Source organism: Merops nubicus, unplaced genomic scaffold (assembly GCF_000691845.1).
Source record: "Merops nubicus isolate BGI_N331 unplaced genomic scaffold, ASM69184v1 Scaffold19346, whole genome shotgun sequence".
In the NCBI taxonomy this organism is placed as follows: Eukaryota; Metazoa; Chordata; class Aves; order Coraciiformes; family Meropidae; genus Merops; species Merops nubicus.
Window position 1 is genome coordinate 1,270 of NW_008617160.1, and position 20,763 is coordinate 22,032.

Below are 20,763 nucleotides of genomic sequence, written 5' to 3' on the forward strand. Positions count from 1 at the left end.
GGGAACCAACCAGCTTGAGGAGATCTGTTGCTTGGATAGCTGTCCAGGTAGGATTATGTAGTACTGTGTTACAGTATTTCATATAAAAGTCTGAAATTAAGGCCTACTGTGAAATAGATAGAGTACCTAATTTACCACTCCTTTTCTCTATGTTGTTTAGAGGATGTTACTTCTGTCCTGTGGCTTTGTTGTGAAGGCTTACCAGAATGGTGATCCTAGTTTTGTCTTGGTGGACACCAAGACAGGCTCAGGATTCTTTTCAGTGAACAATTCTTTTAAAGAAGAGAAAGTTCCTGAATGAGAGTAGCTATAAACAGGTTTTAAACATTTCAGGAGTTGATGTCATGATGTCAGCTTGCAGACTTCTCAGTGTAGAAGTTGTTTCCTATTTTTTTTTTTTCCTCTCTTTTTCTCCCTGTATTGCCTGTGTTTCTTTTCTTGTATCTTTCACTCCTGTGTGGGGAAAAGTCATCTGTCTGGTATATAAGTCAATTGTGACGGAGGCTTGGTGACTACAGGGAAAAACATTTGAATTTACAACGTTTTGTATTTTATTTGCATTAAATGATTGTTAAGCTGTTAGTTATAAGGAGACAGCAGCAATTCTTACTGTTTTGCCATCATGCAAAGGCACATATATAACTTGCCAAACAAGAGATACTTAAAAAAATATAATTGAAAACAAATTCTAAAGTGTTGTCATAGCAATTTTGTTTTCGCTGCTGTTTCAGCTGAGAACAGTCTATAAGAATTTATCTATTTTTTTTTCTAACTAAACATTGTCCTAAGTGCAGATTGAGGGCAGTCTTTGCATCTCTGAAATGTTGATGATCTCTACCTACTTTTGTATTTGCAAATCTAGGGGTAATTTTCTTTAAACCATGCTTATGTTTGAAAACAAGGAAATTTAGCCTCTTCCCCCCCAAGCTTTGTGAGTCTCTAATCTGTCATGCATATTTAAAATTTCTTTTTTCTTTAAATAGAGGTATTGGCTAACACTGGTGTTGAAGCAAAGTTCATGTGGTTTATTATGAAGGGCTCAGTTAAAAGGCAGCGTACAAGACAGGCGATTCTTAGTCAGTTTGGAATGAAGATACCTTTAAAAAAAGCTCACATTATCTGCTTGCTTTTTTTTTTTTTTTTTACCTCCCCCCATCAGGCTACTGTTCCTCTGAGTCACCTTATCAATGCCTTTCATTCACCAAAAAGCTCCACTACTACTGCCAGCACGGCATCTGTGCAGCCTGCCCAGAGGGACACCTCTCCAGACCATGATCCTCAGAAGAGTGAGGTACTAAAAAACCTTGGAAGAGCCATGGTTTGCTTATAACTGAATTAAACCTGAATAGTACCAATTTAAGCGAATTTAATATTTGATTTATTTTATAAAATAATGTAACATGATTAAATGAAACAATGTTTAACTCACAGAATATTAACTTTTTGACAAAACTTCAGTCAGTTGGTGCTTTGGCAGTAAGGATTCTATGAAAACAGTGTTTCACTAATAAGAAAAGAAGCTAGTACTTGTCTCAGTAGTAGCTTGCTAATGAGGAGGGGATTTATTTTCCCTTTCAACTTAAGGTTTTTTGCTCTAAAGTATCAATCACCTTTCTCGTAATAAACCCTTTACTGTCTTTCCACTCTGAGTTCCAGCAAAGTTTGTTTCATTATTGCTTGGGAGAAAACAGACTGTAATGTAAAATATGTTGAGGGGTTTTGAGAGATTAAATAGCATATTTGCATGTTTTCTTATTTTTCTATTAAAATACCTATCATTATCATTACGTAGGTTTTGTTCCTCACACTAGAAATCAAGACAGTGATTCGCACACAAGTGCAAAGTAGTATTAGATCTTACCACTTCTCTTTCAACTTGTTTCTTACAACAAGTTTTATAAATAACAAAATGTTTTTTTATTTCAGTCTGAACTGTGAAATATAGATGCTATATTGAGCCAAAGGATTATTGAGTTATTCTTAATGTTTTTTTCCCCCCTAAGGTAATCTTAAGTAAATTTTGAACATTTATTTCTGTTTTTTAGCCTGTACTTAATTTAAGAGATCTGGGATTGGCTGATTTGAAAGCTAACCAGTTCAAAGAATTGGTGAAGAGATTGCTCCCTGGCTACTGTGCAGCAAACAAAGTCTCTTCGCAGTGGCATACATCATACATCTCTGCCGAGTCCTTCTTTGAAAATAAGCATGGTATGTTTCAGAGTAAAGTACTTATGAGAATTGATATGAGTTAGATTATAAAGGTAAACACAGTTGTTCTTTAATTTTAATGTCTTGTGCTGTTGATAAGTCATAGTTAATAAAAAAGTCTTTGATAAAAAGAGAATATGGGGGTTTTTATTATATACAGTTTGTCTCTAGAGTGGTTGTCTGCTATTAAACTTGTCTTAACTCAGCTGCAGTACAAGGGCATTGTGTCTTAATGACAAACCTGAGCTATGAATTTTTTCACCAAATAGAGGAGATCAGATTTAACTTGTTTGTGACTGTGTAACACTAGTAAACATCTCCTGTTACCAGTCCATGTAGAATATTTCATTGCTCTTCAACCAAGAGTAGTTCATGACAGTTAAATGTTTTGCTGGAATTAGTCTAAAATATAAGAGACAAGGCCATTGTGGATGCTCAAGAACATGCTAGAAAATAAAGCATGTAGCTCCCAGTTGAGATACTGCCTATATAGTGTTGCAGTTGGGAGAAGGAGCATAAGAATACTAGCTCAGGGCTACTGTTAGAGGAAAAATTATTAAATTGCATGGTGATGTGAGATACAAAAATACTAGCCCACAGGCAGTTTCCTGAATGTGAAGAAAAAAGCTGGAAATGTTTCAGATTTGATAGATGAACATGGAAGCTCATCAGAAGGTTTGTTTAATTCACAGTTGAAAAGACAAAGTTATAGGTGAAAAACTGCCACAGGCAAGGGCGATGCAGTCTTCAAGAACAGGCTTCTGGTGCAGGTGGCACTGCACGCTGTGGATATGTGTTGGTTGTGCATAAAGTCAGGAGTGTATTATTTTAAACTAATGTGTTCATAACTATGTTGTATTAAATTAGGCAATATGCAATATTGTAGAAGATTGTGGAATATACAGCATTGTAGAATTAACTGCTAATCTTTTTTTCTTCTTCCCATAGTTGTCAGTATTTTAGTTGTTAGCTTGTAAACTGTTATTACGATCATAGAGCTTCAAAAAACTTAGTAGGGACTTTCTGGATTCTTTTTTTTCTGCCCTAGAGGCATCTAACTGATCTAATAACTTCCTCAGCATACGTAAAATGAACGGGAATCCCCACCCTTTTTGTGATTGCATTAGCTTCTGAATTACTATGGAAGAGAGCATATCTAGGCTTGGCCTCAGATTTTTTTTTTTTCCCCCCCCCTCCCTCTTCAGGTTTTCAATATTTCTTAAATAATCCTTACTAAATTAGGGTGATGTTTTTGAGCTTTTGGTAACTAAACAACAGATGAATGAGTCCTCTTGTCTTGCAGTCTGTAGCATGCTTGAAATAGTATCTGCTAATAACTTCTTCACTGTGATGCTCTCTTATTTACTTACCCTTGGTTTTCTGTTGCATGATGACTGTACAATTAAGTAGATTTAGTATAAAATGTTTTCATACGTTTTACAGAGTCTGTTTTAAAATGATAGTTAACAGTCTGTTCTTTAAAGCCTTTGAAGCTGAGTGTTTGGTTGCATGGTGATCCTTCAAATTCATAAAAGACTTTGGATTCCTGTCCAGTCCAGATCACTTCATTCAGATCTGTACAGATGTGCAGAGTTATCCCTCCTAGATACAGCTTCAAATTCAAGATTCTCAGGACCAATATTTTTTGGAAGTGCTAGTTAGAAAAAATTCTGGTATATTGTGAAGTGCCTAGCATAGGTTAATCCAAAGAAGTTAACTATCTTTGTACTGATAATGGTTAATTTGTTTAATTACAGATGATGAAGGACCGCAATAAAATAGAATTAACATTTAAGAAAGAAAAAACAACCTATGCAAGAAGTAGCGTGTAGCTGCCGCTTAATGTAGGGTGTATTTACACTTTACTGTATCTTTTTACAGGTTTTGTGGATGTTTTCAGTACTTTACGCACATCTTGTTTGTACAGACAGCATCCTAATCCCCTCCAAAATTTCTGTTCGGATGTTCGGAGTTGGCCAGGTATAAACCAACAAACTGCACTGTTGTTAATCTCTATGCTACCTTTTTATTCTGGGAAAGTATTTTTATTTTTGTTGTAGAGGTGTCACTCAGGACATACCAGTAAACTTCCAGGAGGAGATTTATATTTATATTAATATTTTAAATAATGAAATTACATTTGCATTTGAGTACTGTTTCCAGAATTAAGTTATTAAATGTGGTGTAACAATAGAATCTTGTTAAAAAATGGCAGTGTTTGCAGATCGTATTCTTAAAAGATGACAGATGAACTGACTTCTTTTGAGTCAATAAATATGTTGACTCTAATATTCAGCTAGATGAACTTTCTGAGGTGTTTGGTGACTGTTTTAAACTACTCCTGAATGTATGTTGGGTAACAACAGGGTTGCATTGGCAAGAACATAATTGGGAGCTCAGGCAGTTCAGTTCTTGTCCACTATTCTGTTCTTCTGATGCTGCCTCTGGTACTATGTCTGGGTTTGTGTCCCATGATTAAGAGAGAAATGCTGAAAAAATGGAGATGGCCCAGTGATGGCCACAAGGAAGGGTACATATTTTCAGGTATTTAATGTGCCTGGAAGAAGCTGAAGGAGCAGAAGAAAAGGGAAGGAGTGATATTTAGGTTGGGAAATTTAGGATATTAGGTGATATTAGGAGAAACTTCTTCATTCAAAGCGTTGTTGAGGAGGGGAACAGGCTGCCCAGAGAGGTGATGGAGTCACCATCCCAGAAGGTATTTAAAAGATGTGTAGATGTGGTGCTTAGGGACACGGCTTCGTGTTGGGCTGGCAGTGTTAGGTTGATGGTTGGGCCAAATGATCTTAAAGGTCTTTTCCAACCACGATTCTATGGTCTAATTGCTATTTGAGCTGTATTTGTTAACCTTCTCTTGTACACCTCAAAGGAGAGGTAACAATTACAAGTAAAAGCAAAAGTTTTTCATGTTGGAAAATTTTCACAATGAGAATGGCTAAGTTCTGAAAGAGATTGTCTGGGAAGGCTGAGTTATCTTAATCTTTGGAAATTTTTAAACTGAGCTGGATGAGGTCCAGAGGTAGCTGGTCTGATATTGAAGTTAGACCTGTTTTGAGCAAGAGTTTGACTAGATCACGTCCAGAATTTCCTTCTATGTGGTGCTATTCTGTGATAACAGGAGGCTTAGTTAAAGTTATATAATTGACTGGTATTGGTGATTATTTTAAAACATAGTAGTGAAAGCAGATAAATATTCTTGGCTCTTGTGATTTATGTATTAAAATCTCCATCACAAAGGTTCTGGTATGATAGAAGTTGACATACACAGTACTGTAAGCTCACTGTGCTTAAATGGTCTCATTTCTTTTGCTAGTTTCTAAGCTAGCAGCACACCTAAACCATGCCAGATCCCTTTGTGGCACCTCATCAGCTGAGCTTTTAGACAAAGCTTATTTTAGAGCAGGAACATTCATTCCTGTCCTTCTGGATTAGCTTCCAAATGCTTCATGTTTGTCAGCCCGCATGTCTTTTTGTTCCTTGAGACAGTGTTAGGGTTGGCCAATTATCTCTAATTCAGTGTAAACTCCTGATTCTTTTAACAAAAGAATTTATGGGAAAAATATTGTCAAACAGTAAGCAGTTTGTTTGCAAGTTCAGATTACAAACATGGTTCGTGATCACATAACTATTCATCTACAGGACTAAAATTGATTAGTTTATCCAGTTTATTACTATTAGATACAGAATTCTTTCATACAGTTTTCTTTATTTTATACTTTTTTGGTCAGCCATCTTTAACAGATTGTTGTTTTTAGTTCTCCTCACTTTCTACTGTGGGTATGTTTGAGTTTATTCTGTTCAATCACAGTAGTCTTATTTCATATAATAGTTTCTGAAATTTCGTGGGCTTTATTTTTTGTAGTGGTAGTAATGGATAGTTTTTAATTTATTTATTATTGCTACTTTAAGTTTACATACAGTCACGGAACTTTAAAACTTTGAGATCAAGAGCAAGACGTCTGCAGTCAACATCTGAACAATTCACAGAAACAAAAAGTCCACTTTCTTCACTTTTGAAGGTAAATATGAGTAACGTTATAAAGCTGTTTTGGTCTTATTCAGACCATCTTTCTCTTGAATGAACCTTCACAGTTTACCAAGGGTGTTTTGTTTCACTAGTGTGAAAAAAATGTCTTAATTATTAAACTTAAGCTAATGACAATGTACTGTTTTTCTTCATGATACACAGATTTGCTTCATATATCACCAACATGAAGATTATTTAAGTTTTTAGAGAGTAGTTTCAGAGTACAGAAATGATTTTAAACTCTAGAAATTACTTCATATTCTGGTTTTGTGGCTTTGTTAAAAAATAGCGTCGAGTTGAATTATTTGTTAAAACAGAAATACAGCTTGTTTAACATACAAGAATGTATGTTTTTTCAAGTACTTCAGCATGTGATTGATGTTTTAAAAATAAATTTAATCATGGCTAGTATATTTTAAGATACAAAAATTTTAAACTTGGTATTGTTATAGTTTACAAACTCACATACTTTTAATTCAGCAGGTAACCATCCAGGCTTAGGGTAGCAAAATACTTAAGAAAACCTAGTTAACCTAGGTGCTCTTTGCTTCTAATTGGTTGTACAGAAGTCAGGCTAATTAAAATGTCATCTTATTGTGCGTGTAAATTAGCATCATACTCTCCCCTCCTAGATGTCTGGTTTATTTCATCTGTGGGCTGGGTATACTGTGGATGAAGATAAACCAGAGCTAGCTCCATGCAGTGCTGCCCTTAAATTTAAGGCAAATGAGATGTATTTGGTGAAGCTCCATCAAAACTGTACTTGCAAAGATATTTTGCATTTGGAAATAATTTAAAGTCATTTCATGAAGCAAAAAGCTTAAGCTAATTACTCCCACTGAACCCAGCATACAGAGCCAGCTGTGTAGAGATCTGCTGCTTTTTCTGTTTGGAACCAGTGTTGAGGAAGGCTCTGAACCTGACCTGTTCAGCAAAAATCGGGGTGCTCCTGCTGGAGCCATTGCATTTCACACTTTAACTACTATCCTGGCTAACCCCATAGCACCTGAATTATATGCGTTTTTACTTTACCTTTTTTTTCCCCCCCTTCACCCATGCTAGCTAGGTAGTAAGTTAATTGTATATGAAGACTTCGTGTATACTAATACTACTGTGGAAAATATTTTAGGGCTTCATCCTGAGAAAGCGAAGAATTGATGTTGAAAATTTAGATGCGCTCATGAAAACAAAAAACATCCCAGAGGCACACCAGGATGCCTTTAAAACTGGTTTTGCAGAAGGCTTTTTGAAAGCACAGGTATTCCTGCAAAAAACACTTGGTAAGTTTTTTTACTTCATCTATCTTGTCTTTGCATTCAGGAAGTAGTTTATTTCGGCCTATGCTAACTTTTTTTTTTTTTTTGCTTTCTTTTACAGATTCCTTAAGAAGATCACGTTTGCTTTCTTTCTTTCTCTTTGTTCTTTGTTTTTATCTTGCTATATATTCATCATTTTTACCTGGGAAAGGTTCCTTTTCTGATGCTGGTTAGTCAACTTTTTTCCTTCACACTGTTTCACTTATGATATTTCTTCCAGCAGGTTTAGTACAAATTAAACTTGTTTTGACATTATGATTGGTTTAGGATAACATTTCAAGGTACTAATGAAAGGGAAGAGTTATTTATTGCCTTTTTGCTACAGCCTTTCAGACAGTTGTTGTCTGTTGGTATAATTATTTTAATTCTTTTGGTGAAAAAATTACATAGAACCAGGCAGAGAAATCAGACTGTTCACCAATTACATATTTGTCTTTGAATTTAGATGTTGTGTTATCTAGGGCAGCAGTAGGCAAAATGGTTTCAGTTTTATTTGTAATCACAGCCTAGTTTGTAGTGACCAGGTACTTGCATGGCCAAATAACCATCTTGAGAAATCTGCCGGAAATAGTGGAATGATCCAAGGCTGAGCTAATGTAAATGGAGAATTTCAACTTCACGCTATGTTATCACCTGGGTCTCAAGAAAGTTAGAATATGTACAGAAGCACTGGGGGAGAACTTCTGGCTTTGTATATGTGCCTTTGGATGTGGGGCTTTGCTGGACACTTGTAAATGGAAACATGCCCTTTTAAAAGGGTAGATGTAAAGTTAGTGGCTTGATGGTATGCGGTCAAACGAAGTTCAGCCTTGGAATGAAATGACTTCATGTGTAAATTTGTTGTTTATCATCTGCTGTTTGCTATTAGTACGCTTTCGAACATCGAGTATCTTTGATGCAGCAGTTGATCCAATCCAGCTGAAAAATGTCACCTTTGAACATGTAAAAGGGGTAAGTTCAAAAGTAAAGTGTGAGCGCTTGCTTAACTAATCACTGTGAGCCTGGAGAATGTCTTACTCTGTTCTGAGAAATTTGTGTGAACTGAAAGCTTATATATATTGACCACTCCAAGATTAAGGAATGGTTTAACCACTCTTGTTCTATTTTATATCTTTGTGGCATTTAATACCTTATCTAAGGTCTGTGCTTGACTTGTTGAATCATGTTTTTAAAGGTTAGAACAGCAAAAGGCAGGCCATAAGTATCCATGTGAATGTATTTTCTGCAGAAGCTGACCAATACAAGATGGTAGTGCCATTTGATCATTTCTCTCTTAGTACCATCTCTTTCAGGTATCTGGTATTAGGATAGGACATAAGGGGATCACCAGAAAGAAGTGGGCTTGTCACTGCTGATGGGATAGCTTTCTTTTTTTCTGTTCAGATGTTCTTTGGTTGTCAGTGGCAAAATTATGACCTCCCTCTATCCTTCCACCTAGACAAATAGCTAGAATTATTATCTTTGTAACTGATTGGACTAATATCTTGATGTGCACTTTTTGATCCTGTATATATCTTGTTGGCCAGATCTGGTCTTGAACTGTTCAGTTATTCTTTCAGTATTGTTAATTTTAGTGTTTACTAATTCCTATGAACAGTTCTAACATAGAGGTTGAATTAAACTCATAGACACTTGGTATCCACGCAAATTCTGTGGTACACTTTTATCTCCTCTTTCTGTGGTGTGTTTTTGATCAATACACAATTAGAGACTTAGTCTCTAATATAAAACCCACCTACAAGAAAAGATGCTGTATTTTATAAGTGCTCAGTTATATTTTGTGGCATGTTTCTAACATGTAGGTTGAAGAAGCTAAACAGGAATTGCAAGAAGTTGTGGAATTCCTGAAAAACCCACATAAATTCACTGTACTGGGAGGTAAACTTCCAAAAGGTAAGTATCATTGTGCAGCAGAAGTGAAAACCATATGTAGCCATGGCTGTTGTTGTAGCTTTTTTCTGTGCTGAATGACTAATTTATAGAATCTTAGAATCATTAAGGTTGGAAGAGACCTCTAAGATCAAGTCCAAAGATCAAGTCCAACCATCAACACAACACCTCCATGACCACATGACCATGTTCTGAAGTACCACATGCAAGCCTAGCTTATGAATATTTTGTCCTTTAATCAGAGAATCAAAGTAGTATGTAAAAAAAGCATCTAAATACTACTGTTGTATTGAGTTTGGAAAACTGGGAAAAATAGTGAAATAATGTTAGATATAGGTAGTGTGTTTTCTTGTTTGTTTTAAACTATTTGAGGAAGAAATGAATGACAGTTGTGAAAACTTCTTTATTAAGGGATACCCTTAAATCAGGTACTTGGGGGTGGGGGAGTTGCGTTTAAGGTAGCTATGTTGCATGCTTCCTGTCTTGCCATCAGTTCACTATATGTAAAAATTGATCAGTACTGCCTGCACCCATAGAAAATTTGAAGTATCTGAAATATTCATATAGAAGAAGCAAAGATGCCCAGGTACATCTTACATTTGGTAGAAGTTCAGTAACAACATCAAAGGTAATAAGCTAATGACAGTGCAAAGCATTGGACTGTAGATTCCAGGCAAAAAGCCTTTCAAAAATCAGTTATTGATTTTTAACCCCATAAATATTTTTTTTGAAGTCCCAAGCAAACCTTTTAGAGATGATACATGGAGCTACAAAAATTCTTTTACTTTGTCACTGAACATAAGAGTATTAAAAAAAATATTTACTGATAATATTATAATTTGTGTTAATGCCTTTTTGAGAAAACTTCATGCCCAGAAGTTTTTAGGTCTTTTTTTTTTTCTCTCCTTTAAGTCTCTCTATAAGGATAAAATTTTTTAAAGTTAGTAGCTTCCTGTCACCTAATTACTTTAATTCTGTTGTACCTTTTCTCATCTGAGAATGATAGTTAACGTCAGTTTAGTCTTGAAAACGCCCAAGATAATGCAAAAATGAACAAGAAAGAACCTGTATTAGGCAAATGAAAATGTTTGGGTTGGACAAGACTTACTGTGCCTCCTTAAACTAAGTATTAGTTAATAAAATAATATACAGTAATTCTCTATCTTGAGAGGTAGGAGATTTTATGTAACTGAACTCTTCAGAGGCCTTTGTTACTTCCATAGGGCTTTCAGCAGCTTTAGTGCTTGCTAACTTGTAGACAGTTCAGGAACAAGTGTTTTCATTGCAAAGGATGGTTAAGCTTGACCATAGTAGGAAGGCCAAGTGAATCTGAAGTAGCTAAACCTGCTAAGTCTGTTTCTGGTTGGTGCTCTACACTGTTTGGAGTGAATTGCTTGGCATGATTTAATTGGGGGGGAAAAAAAAAAAGTTTCACTTTCAGAAATGTCATTTTGAAGAAGACACTTTTAGGGATTCAGCTTGAAACTTGACAATAATTTTATAGAATAATTTGGGCTTCTGTTTCTGTTTGATAGTCTTCCAAGTCTTTGTTGTTGTTCAAATATGGATCCGAGTGTATCTAGATCTGTTACAGGAAGCTTCTTCAGACTGCAAGCAAGGAGCAGTATCTTTTTGAAGCCAAGTGTAAATTATTTCTTCTAATGTGTGGAAGAAATGGTTACCTGTGTGATAATACCATGTGGGTTTGGTGGTTTCCCTTGTTTATTTTTTTGTTTGTCTTTTTAGGTATTCTGTTAGTTGGACCACCTGGTACTGGTAAAACTCTTCTGGCGCGGGCTGTAGCTGGTGAGGCTGATGTTCCATTTTATTATGCCTCTGGATCAGAGTTTGATGAGATGTTTGTTGGTGTAGGAGCTAGTCGCATCCGAAGCCTATTCAGTAAGTTAAATATTTGTGGTTTTGAAGTCTTTTCACATGTGAGATGAAGTACTCAGTGCTGTTTATAAGTTTGATTAGGTACAATTCTGGTTACTGGAAAGTAGTATTGTACACATCTAATAAATAAAATTTTAATTGTGTAGGTGAATCTCAGAGTTCTGTGAGCATCAGTTAACTTTAGAATTTTGTTAGCTGTCAGACAAAGTTATAGGAAAAATTATAATATGTTACAACACTCCCAGAGAGAATAGAAGTAATTTAATTAGAAATGTAATGTCCTATAAACTAAATGGAATATTTTAAATTGTAATTTACTTATTGTGATATGTAAATTATTGTACATTTTAATTAAATTGTAAATTTAAGATAAAAGATAGTGTTAACCTTTTCAGTTACTTCTCTCTTTCTTTTTGTAAAATCCAAATCAGCTTTGTGGCATCACAGTGTAGCACTAAGCTGAGATTTACTTTCTCACACTGGTCAACAGGCCCAGAATAAAGGGAATTATGAAATTCAAAAAATTAATTATTTATTTATTAAACTCACAGAAGAGGCTTTCTATTGTATGTTAATAAATATTGTCAGAGGAATAGGGAATCCAAGTACTCTCTGAAATGAAAGATTGATGGTGTCAGGCATATATAATGTAGGAAGCAGTTTGCATTTTCACAGGAAAAGTGACTTGCTTCAGAGGGAAGGGGTGCAAAATGTGATTTGTGTTGTACCTTATTGTGCATTTCTTCTGCTTCACTGCGGAAGTTCAGGTGACTGACTGGTACCTTCAAATCAGTGTTACAGGTGTGTCTGGCTGGGTGAGGTAGGGTGGTTTCTGTTATTTACCAGTCAATGGTTTTAACGTTTATTATTATTTGCTATTTTTAATACCTGTGAACTTGAGGCCGAGGTCTTCACTGTTAAATAACAAGCAGTTTCTGTTAAATACCAAAGTAAGTTATCTATTAAAATGTTACTGTTTAGACCCATCACATTTCATGCTATTTTTATTCAATAGATTAGTGTTCTCTGCCCAAGTCTATGAAATAAACTGTTGTAGGGAGTTGATACAAAATACAGTTAATTTCTTAATCTATTTTGCTAGTAATTTCTTGTAGCATTTTAAGAATATGCTGATGTGGAGATGAATAACTTTTCGAAATGAAGCGATATAAAGAGAAGCAAACTTTTTTTTTTTTGAAGCTAAAATCAAGACAGTGCTGGTGATATCTAATAGAACACTTTGTAATCCGAAAGCAATAGAAATAGTAGAATTCTAAATTACATGATTCACTGTTCTTTTTTGTAGTTGAAGTGTCCTTCTGCTGTCTTTCTTTTGTCAGGGGAAGCAAAAGCAAATGCACCATGCGTTATCTTTATTGATGAGTTGGACTCTGTTGGTGGGAAGAGAATTGAGTCTCCAATGCACCCCTATTCAAGACAGACCATTAATCAACTTCTTGCTGAAATGGATGGGTAAATATATGGATTCTGAGGGCACAGAAGTTGCTTGACTGACTGGTATTTGGGTGAATTCTTCTTCCTTGACAGCTATGATATTTTTAATTGTTGGGTTTTTGCTTTTAAGGATATAAATTTAAGATGTTCTTATGACCATGTTATAGTACTGCATTAATGGCCTTACTGTAGATACAGAAGGTTCTGAGTTGTAGGAGCAAAATAGCTGCAATTATTTAAAATATTTTTCTCAATATTTTTAGGCAGGCTGTATTTCTAAAGGAAGAAGTTCAACTCTGAGATCAGGGCATGTCTTTAATCAGTTGCTGAATTAAATATGATAATTAATGGATTACATGTTGTGGTTTCATTGTGTGTTTTTGACTGGCAAGTTGAGGTCATCTGAAATAAGAAACAGAAGTAGTTGTTGACAAAAAAAGTTGTAAATTCTGTATCAAAAAAAAAAAAACTCGCCTTTTTTTCCGGCCCTACAGCTTTAAACCTAACGAAGGTGTTGTTATTATTGGTGCGACAAACTTCCCTGAAGCATTAGATAAGTAAGTATAATATATAAATAATTTTTGCAGAGCATGTGTTGAAAAAACAACCAACCAAAACAAACCACACACAAAAATCCATCCCTCTGCTGCTCCCCTTCCCCACCCCAAAAAACAAAGAAACAAACAAAACAAAACAAAAAAACATACAAAAAACCCCAATGTAGCAACAAAATAATTGCTTGTGGTAGTCTTCGAGGATTACAGTGTTACAGCTAGAGTCTTTCCGTCTTAAAAAGGGTGTGTTATTGACCAGTTTGGGGCATTTAAAAGACTGTTGAGTTAAATATGGAGAAATAAGTAATGTGCTTCTGAGCATCACAGATTTGTGGAAGCTTTTCTACTTAAATTGACCACCTCTATTCCTTGCTTACAGTGCAGAATTTTCAAATGCAAAATAACCCTTTAAAAGGGGTTGGTAATAAATACCTTTCATCTATCTTTCTACAGACAGATAAGAAAAACACACTCTTTGCATTTGCGTACCAGACATAGTCTATGTAGGTGTCCTTAGAGATATCAGAGATATTTTTGTTGCCTATATATGTTTGTGGCAGTTTGCTGCAACAGTTTTAAGCCCATATATTTAATTCTCTTTTTCCATTAGTGCTTTAATACGTCCTGGTCGCTTTGATATGCAAGTTACTGTTCCCAAGCCTGATGTAAGAGGTCGTACAGAAATTCTGAAGTGGTACCTTAATAAAATAAAGTATGATCCATGTAAGTAAATACTTCACTGTGTTATCTCCTAATGTAGCAGTTTTTATACTGAATCATCCCACTCATGTTTTAGTGCTTTATTCCATCAGCAGTGTGGCTTTAACATGTGTCTCAGTAAAGAACACAAAAACTGTCTAGCATGTAGTGTTACAAGCTTTCCGAGGCAGTGTTTCTTTCTAGTCCCCAAGAGTTCATAGCGTCTGAACAACTAGGCTTCATTTCTTCCAGAACTGCCAGTTTCATATTTCTTCATGTAGAGGCTTCTTCAGGAGCAGTATTGACCCTAATGACAAGTTTGCTTGTGCTTCCCCACAGCTGTTGATCCGGAAATAATTGCACGAGGCACGGTAGGATTTTCTGGAGCAGAGCTCGAGAACCTTGTAAATCAAGCTGCCTTAAAGGCAGCTGTTGATGGAAAAGATATGGTAACCATGAAAGAACTAGAATTCTCCAAGGACAAGATTCTAATGGGTAGGATTTTATACAAAAGGCGTTACAGTACACAGGGGTTTTCTTGTGTGGTTATGATTTCTTACAGAAAAAGAGAAGGTTTTATGGTGCTGGGGTTATTGTTTTATGGTGTTGGGGTTTTTGTTTGTTTGCTTTTGTTTGGTTTTGGGTTTACTTTTTTGTTTATAAAACAAATAAGTCTCCCTTTAGCTAATTCTGCATAGAACCTTTTGAGACCAGAGAGTAGTATGTAAAATCTAGTATGGAATATGTTCTTTAAGACTTGACATTTTCATTTTTTTAATAAAAAGTGCTGCATGTTGTATTTTAGCCTATAGGAAGACACAGGTTTGATTTCTTACCATTCTTCTCTTTATTCTCTCTTGTTTCCTTTATGAATAAATGACCAGAAACCTGGAACTTGTGTTTAACTAATTTGTTGTGTGATAACACAGTCATCTGAGACATATGCACTAAAAACTGAGGGAAAAAACTGAATTTTCTCAGATGCTCAGACTGTGTTTTAAATCTATTACTCTACAAGCAACTTGCGTGTAGAGTGTATAGAAGTCCACCTTAGACAGTAAAATCCTACTTGTAAACTTTTTGCATATAATGAGTGTTCATTTTGCTTACGTGTTGTTCCTCAGCTACCATGTGCTCTGAGTGCTCCGAGTGTGTCTGTGTGGATTGTGATGGTCAGCAGTACAAAATGTTTGTTTAATGTTCCTCTGTTTAAGGACCTGAACGCAGAAGTGTAGAAATTGATGAGAAAAACAAAACCATCACTGCTTATCACGAATCTGGACATGCTATCATTGCGTATTACACTAAGGATGCAATGCCAATCAACAAGGCTACAATCATGACACGAGGAACAACACTTGGACATGTGAGTATTTCTAAAATTTTGTGTGTCTGGTGGTGTTGAGTTTCTCAACAATGCCGTTTGTTGTAATTCAGTTAATATATATTGTAGTGTGTTGAAATAGTTCTGAACTATCTCTTGGAAAACTCGCTTATCTTTTCTGTGTGATAGTAAGCTTGCTTCCTTCATGTTGAAATAAAATAGCATATGCTAGCCTAACAGCTAAAATATATGAGGAAGGAAACGTATGTTTGACCCTGCTGCAGTTAAAGTAGCACCCAACAGCAAAACTTGGGAGAATGTCTGAAGGACTGGAAAGTAGAAGCATTGCTTAGCCTGTAACACAAACATACTTTATCAAGTCGTTCTTTGTCCAATGTGACTTCTTCTAAACCTAATTGTTTCCCTGTCTTGTTTCTAGCATAGATAACCCTGCTGCTTTTTTTTTTTTCCCCTGCCATTAACTGCCAAGCACTTGAACATAGAAGTATTTCTGTTGGGTCTGTTTCTGTTGGGTCTGTTTCTGTTGAACTTAATCCAAGTTAAGATGGTGAGTTAAACCATTGGCCTGAATCCTTCAGGCAAGTTGATCTGTACAAGTGTACAGAATAAGGGGCAATGGATGGAACAGATTGTTCTGTTTCTTCTGGTGGTAGGTTTGAATTGCTTGATTTTACGTGGCACTGATGGCTGTAGGGGGCCATTTCCACTGGTCAGCAGCGCCTCCGAGCAACCCTGATGAGTGCGTAGGACGGGAGGAGGCCCCGGGCTTTCAGACTGTTGTGTAAAAGCCTGTGTATTTGCTTTGGGTATAAACAATGATATTTTCCAGATTATTTCAGCATTTGTTCTGTTTATTGTTGCCTGACCACCATTCTGTATCTTACAGGTATCTTTGCTCCCAGAAAATGACAGATGGAGTGAAACTAGATCCCAGTTGCTTGCACAGATGGATGTCTGCATGGGAGGGAGGGTAGCAGAAGAGCTCATATTTGGAAGTGATCACATCACAACAGGTCAGCTGATCGGTAGTGAAAAGTTTTGATCAAAGCTTGTGGACTGATACGTTTAACTTGGTTTCAATAATGTAACTTAAATCTGTTTGCTTCTAGGTGCTTCCAGTGATTTTGACAATGCTACTAAAATTGCCAAACTGATGGTTACTAGATTTGGAATGAGTGAGAAGGTAATATAATAAATACTTAAATATTTATATGGTATGAAGAAATGTTCTCTAACTAAATGCCTATTTGGTTGTCAGTGTTGGCAGAGACTAAGTAGTTACGGGCAAAAAAAAGCAGCCTTATGACTAGCCCTGTTGTAGAGAACTAGAAAACTTGTATATTTGAGACTTTAAAAATGAACTTGCAAGATCTTCACCTCAAAATTACCTTGAAAGTTACTAACATGTGCAGAAGATGTTTATAATAAAACAAGACATTTTGGAATTAAGGATAAGGGGGGGGGGAAATGACAGCATTGACTTTTCTAGACTTGTGAGAAATTCCTTTATGGTCATCGTTATTACTCTTCAAGTGTTAGTAGTCAGGGATTTGGGATTGCTGTGGTTCTTTTTTTTAATAAGAAAATGTTTAATCAAGTTCTGTACTGTGACCTGTTGAAATAAAACTCTGCAGAGACTACATAGTTGATGAATAGGGTTCTTCTTTTGCTTCTGTGGCAAGCACTTCAGCAAGAGCTTGATTAATGATTTTGTTTGCATGTAGAAGCAATAGGTGATGAAGCTCTTACAGTGTTTTGTGTATTACTCAGTGATGAGATAAAGGGTTTTTTTGTTGCTGTTGTTTAGCTTGGTGTTATGACCTATACTGATACGGGGAAAGTTAGCCCTGAGACACAGTCTGCTATTGAACAGGAAGTAAGAACACTTCTACGGGTAAGATTCTCTCCCCCTCCTCTCTGATACATTTATTTTGAGATGAGTTGGGCATCAGCTTACTTGATTGTTCAGTTTGGTGATGTATACTTCTGAAAATATGCAGATGGATAGAAGTATTCCCAAGTAGTTAATGTAGCTGCAACTTTGAATCTCTGCATATGAATTTTTTTTTTTGTGATTGTCATGCATAAGTAGTGAGAAACAAGTTTGGTGGTGTTGGGCTCTTTAATATATGCTTCAACACTCTCACGTTAGGTCAGGATTTGTATTTTGCCTGTTCAGTTCATAGGGGGAATAAAAGTATGGCTATAAGTTGTTTCAGGGCAGATGTGAATCTTTGTGTTACTTTCATTTTTGTAACTTGCAGCTAAATAATTTTGTATCTAATCACAGGAATGGCTGAATCTGATCAGAGTTGCCTTTTCCCATCTCCTGTTCATCATAGTGATCAGTGTCAGATGCTTAGGGGAGTTTGTAACATTTGATAATCACAGAACTTCCAGATGCTGTTCTGGTGATCTGAATTAGTTTAGTACAGGCAGAAGAATTATTTGTATCATAACATTTGAATGACTTTATGCTTCTGCTGCAGCTGTTTTCAATGACTTGGTCATTTAAGAACTACCTACATAGAACTAAAAGTCAAGTAGAAGCAGGTCACCCTGGCAATGTGCATCTACCTGCACCAAATGGTAACTTGTTGGATAGCTTTCAGCTTTCTAAAAGTACAGAATACTTTGAGAGTTTTATAAGCTTTTAAAACTTTTGGTCTTTGAGGAACATCCCTTGAATGCTGTAGCACTGTTAATCAGCAGCTTTTCAAATCTACTAAGTCTGTTCTAAGACATATGTGAAAAATACTAAGGTTTGTCACAGGATTTTGTTTTTAATCCCAGTTCTGCAAAATGTAGTAGTGGCATAAAGTTTAGTTGTTTGTTTTTTTTTATTAATTATGCGAGCTAGGTTTTAAATCTTTGTGAGACAGGAGCTGTGATAGCTATGAAATGTAAGACACAACTTCAAATGTTTGTTTCAAGCTGTATTGACCTCAAAGCAGTTTTTAAAGTGGAATCTTGCCAGTTTTGTTTTGAAGTCTTAAAGTCTCTATCCACCTTTTTTTAATATTAGGACTCATATGAGCGAGCAAAGAACATCCTGAAGACTCATGCAAAAGAACACAAGAATTTAGCAGAAGCTTTATTGAAATATGAGACTTTGGATGCCAAAGAAATCCAAATTGTTCTAGAGGGAAAAAAACTAGAAGTAAGATGATAACTTCTGGGATATGGTAACTGATAATTTGAAGAATGTACATCTAGCAACGTTTGAAGAATGTACATCTAGCAATGCAGTAGTCTTATGCAGCATAGCCTTTCTTCTCTTCCTGACGTGTGTATGGCATTAGTGACACTTCAATGTTATCCTGTCTCTTGTGAGCTTCTGTTACTCATCTAACTTGTGTCTCATCAGACACACAAAATAAAGTAAGCTCCTCATCCTCTGCTCCCTATACTCTTCCCACAAGAAGTTACTCAGAAGGATAAATCTCAGGGTTGAATTCAGCATTTTGGTTTAGTCAGATGTCTTGAAGCCAAGAAGAAAAACACGTGGGTAGACTGGGGTGTTTTGGTGTAGCTTCCTGGGTCATGCTGCCACGCGTGTGTTTGAAGTGATACCCCATGATGTGTGCTATGGAATGTTTATGGCGGCAGACTGACTTGTTGGACAGGAGCATGTAGTCAACTAATGCTCATGCTCTGAGGCTAGAAGTCACTTCTTTAGAAGACTTTTTAGAAATAAAACGTCTATAAGAATGAAACAGCTACACAGTGTATCTCTACTGAAGGGGAGTTGTGGGAGCTCTGTGCTAGACAAAACATTTAGTGATTGTGTTTCCAGTGCTCTTGGGGTTAAAATACACACATGTATGGCTGGGAGAGAAATTTTAATGTAACAACAACAGGCTGGACATGTCTAAGCCTCTTTGGACCATGTCCTGGGCAAAACAGTGGCAGGGATCTTAAGAGAAATACCTGTGACCTCTGATGTGCTGCTGACAGGATTCTTTTGGTTTTTTTTTAATTGCTGCCATAGACGGATAACAGTGCTTTAAGGACAGTGCTTTTACACTACTGGAGATTCCACAGAACTAGTTTCTACAAATACTATGTGTGCGTGTTTGATAGTCCAACAGGTGATTTCTTCAAAAAGGGCAATATTGCTCACTAAAGAGTAGTTCAGAAAATGTTTGAAGCACGTATTAGTTCAAATAACATTCCCAGTTCTGTTCTACAGTAGAATTAGGGAAACAACACCTTTTCTTTCAACCCTTGCAGAAACATCTGGAAATTCTAAGATAGTAAGAAATTGAAAACAAAAGCAGTTTCCCATCAAGTGGAAGTGATTATATGCCAGTATTCTTAATGTCATGAAACTGATTTTTAGGAGTAATACATCTCGATTGTAATATTTCTGCATAATTAATTGTAGACTCTTGGGACTATAAACTCATGTTGCAGAGAGGACCTTTATTAGTGTATCTATGTTGAAGGTTACCATACCTGGAGATTAAAATAGTTGGGCTGGCGCCAGTAAATGTGAATGGAAATTGGTAGGTACACATAAAACTAGAAGTAACATAGTATTTTAAAATTTTCTGAGTGTAATGCTTGATTATAAACTAGATTTTTAGGAGGAGCACGTGCATTTTTTTCCTTTTAAAACCAAGACAACTTTCTAATAGCCTATTTTTGTCAGCTTACTATAGTGACATCCCAGTGCATTGTGGGAGAATTTCCAAATGTTATAGAACAGTGTACCAAATGTCTAGGCTGACTAGTTACAGATGTACATGTATTTTAGGAATATGCCAACAGAAGCAGAAGTATACTGCATATATGGCACCTTTTTTTGCGGTAATAAAGGTTAATTTTAATTAAGCATCTTGGTTTTCTTTTTATTCACTGTAAATTGCTATAAAGTGTGATACCAAGTTCCCTACTTGTGTAAATTGAGGTGTATAAACATTAAACTTGTAAATAAATTTAAGACTAATGGCACAACTGTATTTTCTCTGATTAGACTTCTAGGGAATGCCCTCCCTAGAACCTCAGACCTTTTTAAAATTGCTGCTTCAGTAGTGGGACTTGAATGGGAATTTTTCTAGCTAAATATTGTTTATCTGTTTAAAACAAACAAAAAAAAAAACTTCTCACTTTAAAGTCACTGTGCTCTATTTCGAATGACTAGGGTTTGAGGGCTCAAGTCCTTGAGGTCTAACTTATTTTTCTTATTCAAAAGCTTCTTGCAAAAGTATTGACACATCCCAGGATGGGTTGTCACTGATGAACACAACAGACCTTATGTGTTTATAGTTTTAGGACTGACCAACTTAAACCAGAGTTGCCTTCTCACTTTGTCCTCAATTGTTTTCTAGTGAATCCTTGCCCTGTCCCGTC

At 36.0% G+C, this 20,763-nt stretch overlaps 1 protein-coding gene across 1 annotated transcript; it reads left to right on the forward strand.

The window, feature by feature from the left end:
• Window positions 1-1,159: 1,159 nt before the first annotated feature.
• On the forward strand, window positions 1,160-18,715 carry YME1L1 (YME1-like 1 ATPase; the record flags this gene model as incomplete). Its single annotated transcript, XM_008943063.1, has 18 exons — window positions 1,160-1,291; window positions 2,046-2,208; window positions 4,090-4,188; window positions 6,136-6,245; window positions 7,383-7,533; window positions 7,631-7,738; window positions 8,438-8,520; window positions 9,372-9,462; window positions 11,206-11,358; window positions 12,696-12,828; window positions 13,305-13,367; window positions 13,975-14,087; window positions 14,403-14,558; window positions 15,278-15,429; window positions 16,295-16,421; window positions 16,518-16,591; window positions 17,216-17,302; window positions 18,434-18,715. Coding segments are annotated over 18 exons (2,139 nt in total), but the record flags the coding sequence as incomplete, so codon positions are not given.
• Window positions 18,716-20,763: the final 2,048 nt, after the last annotated feature.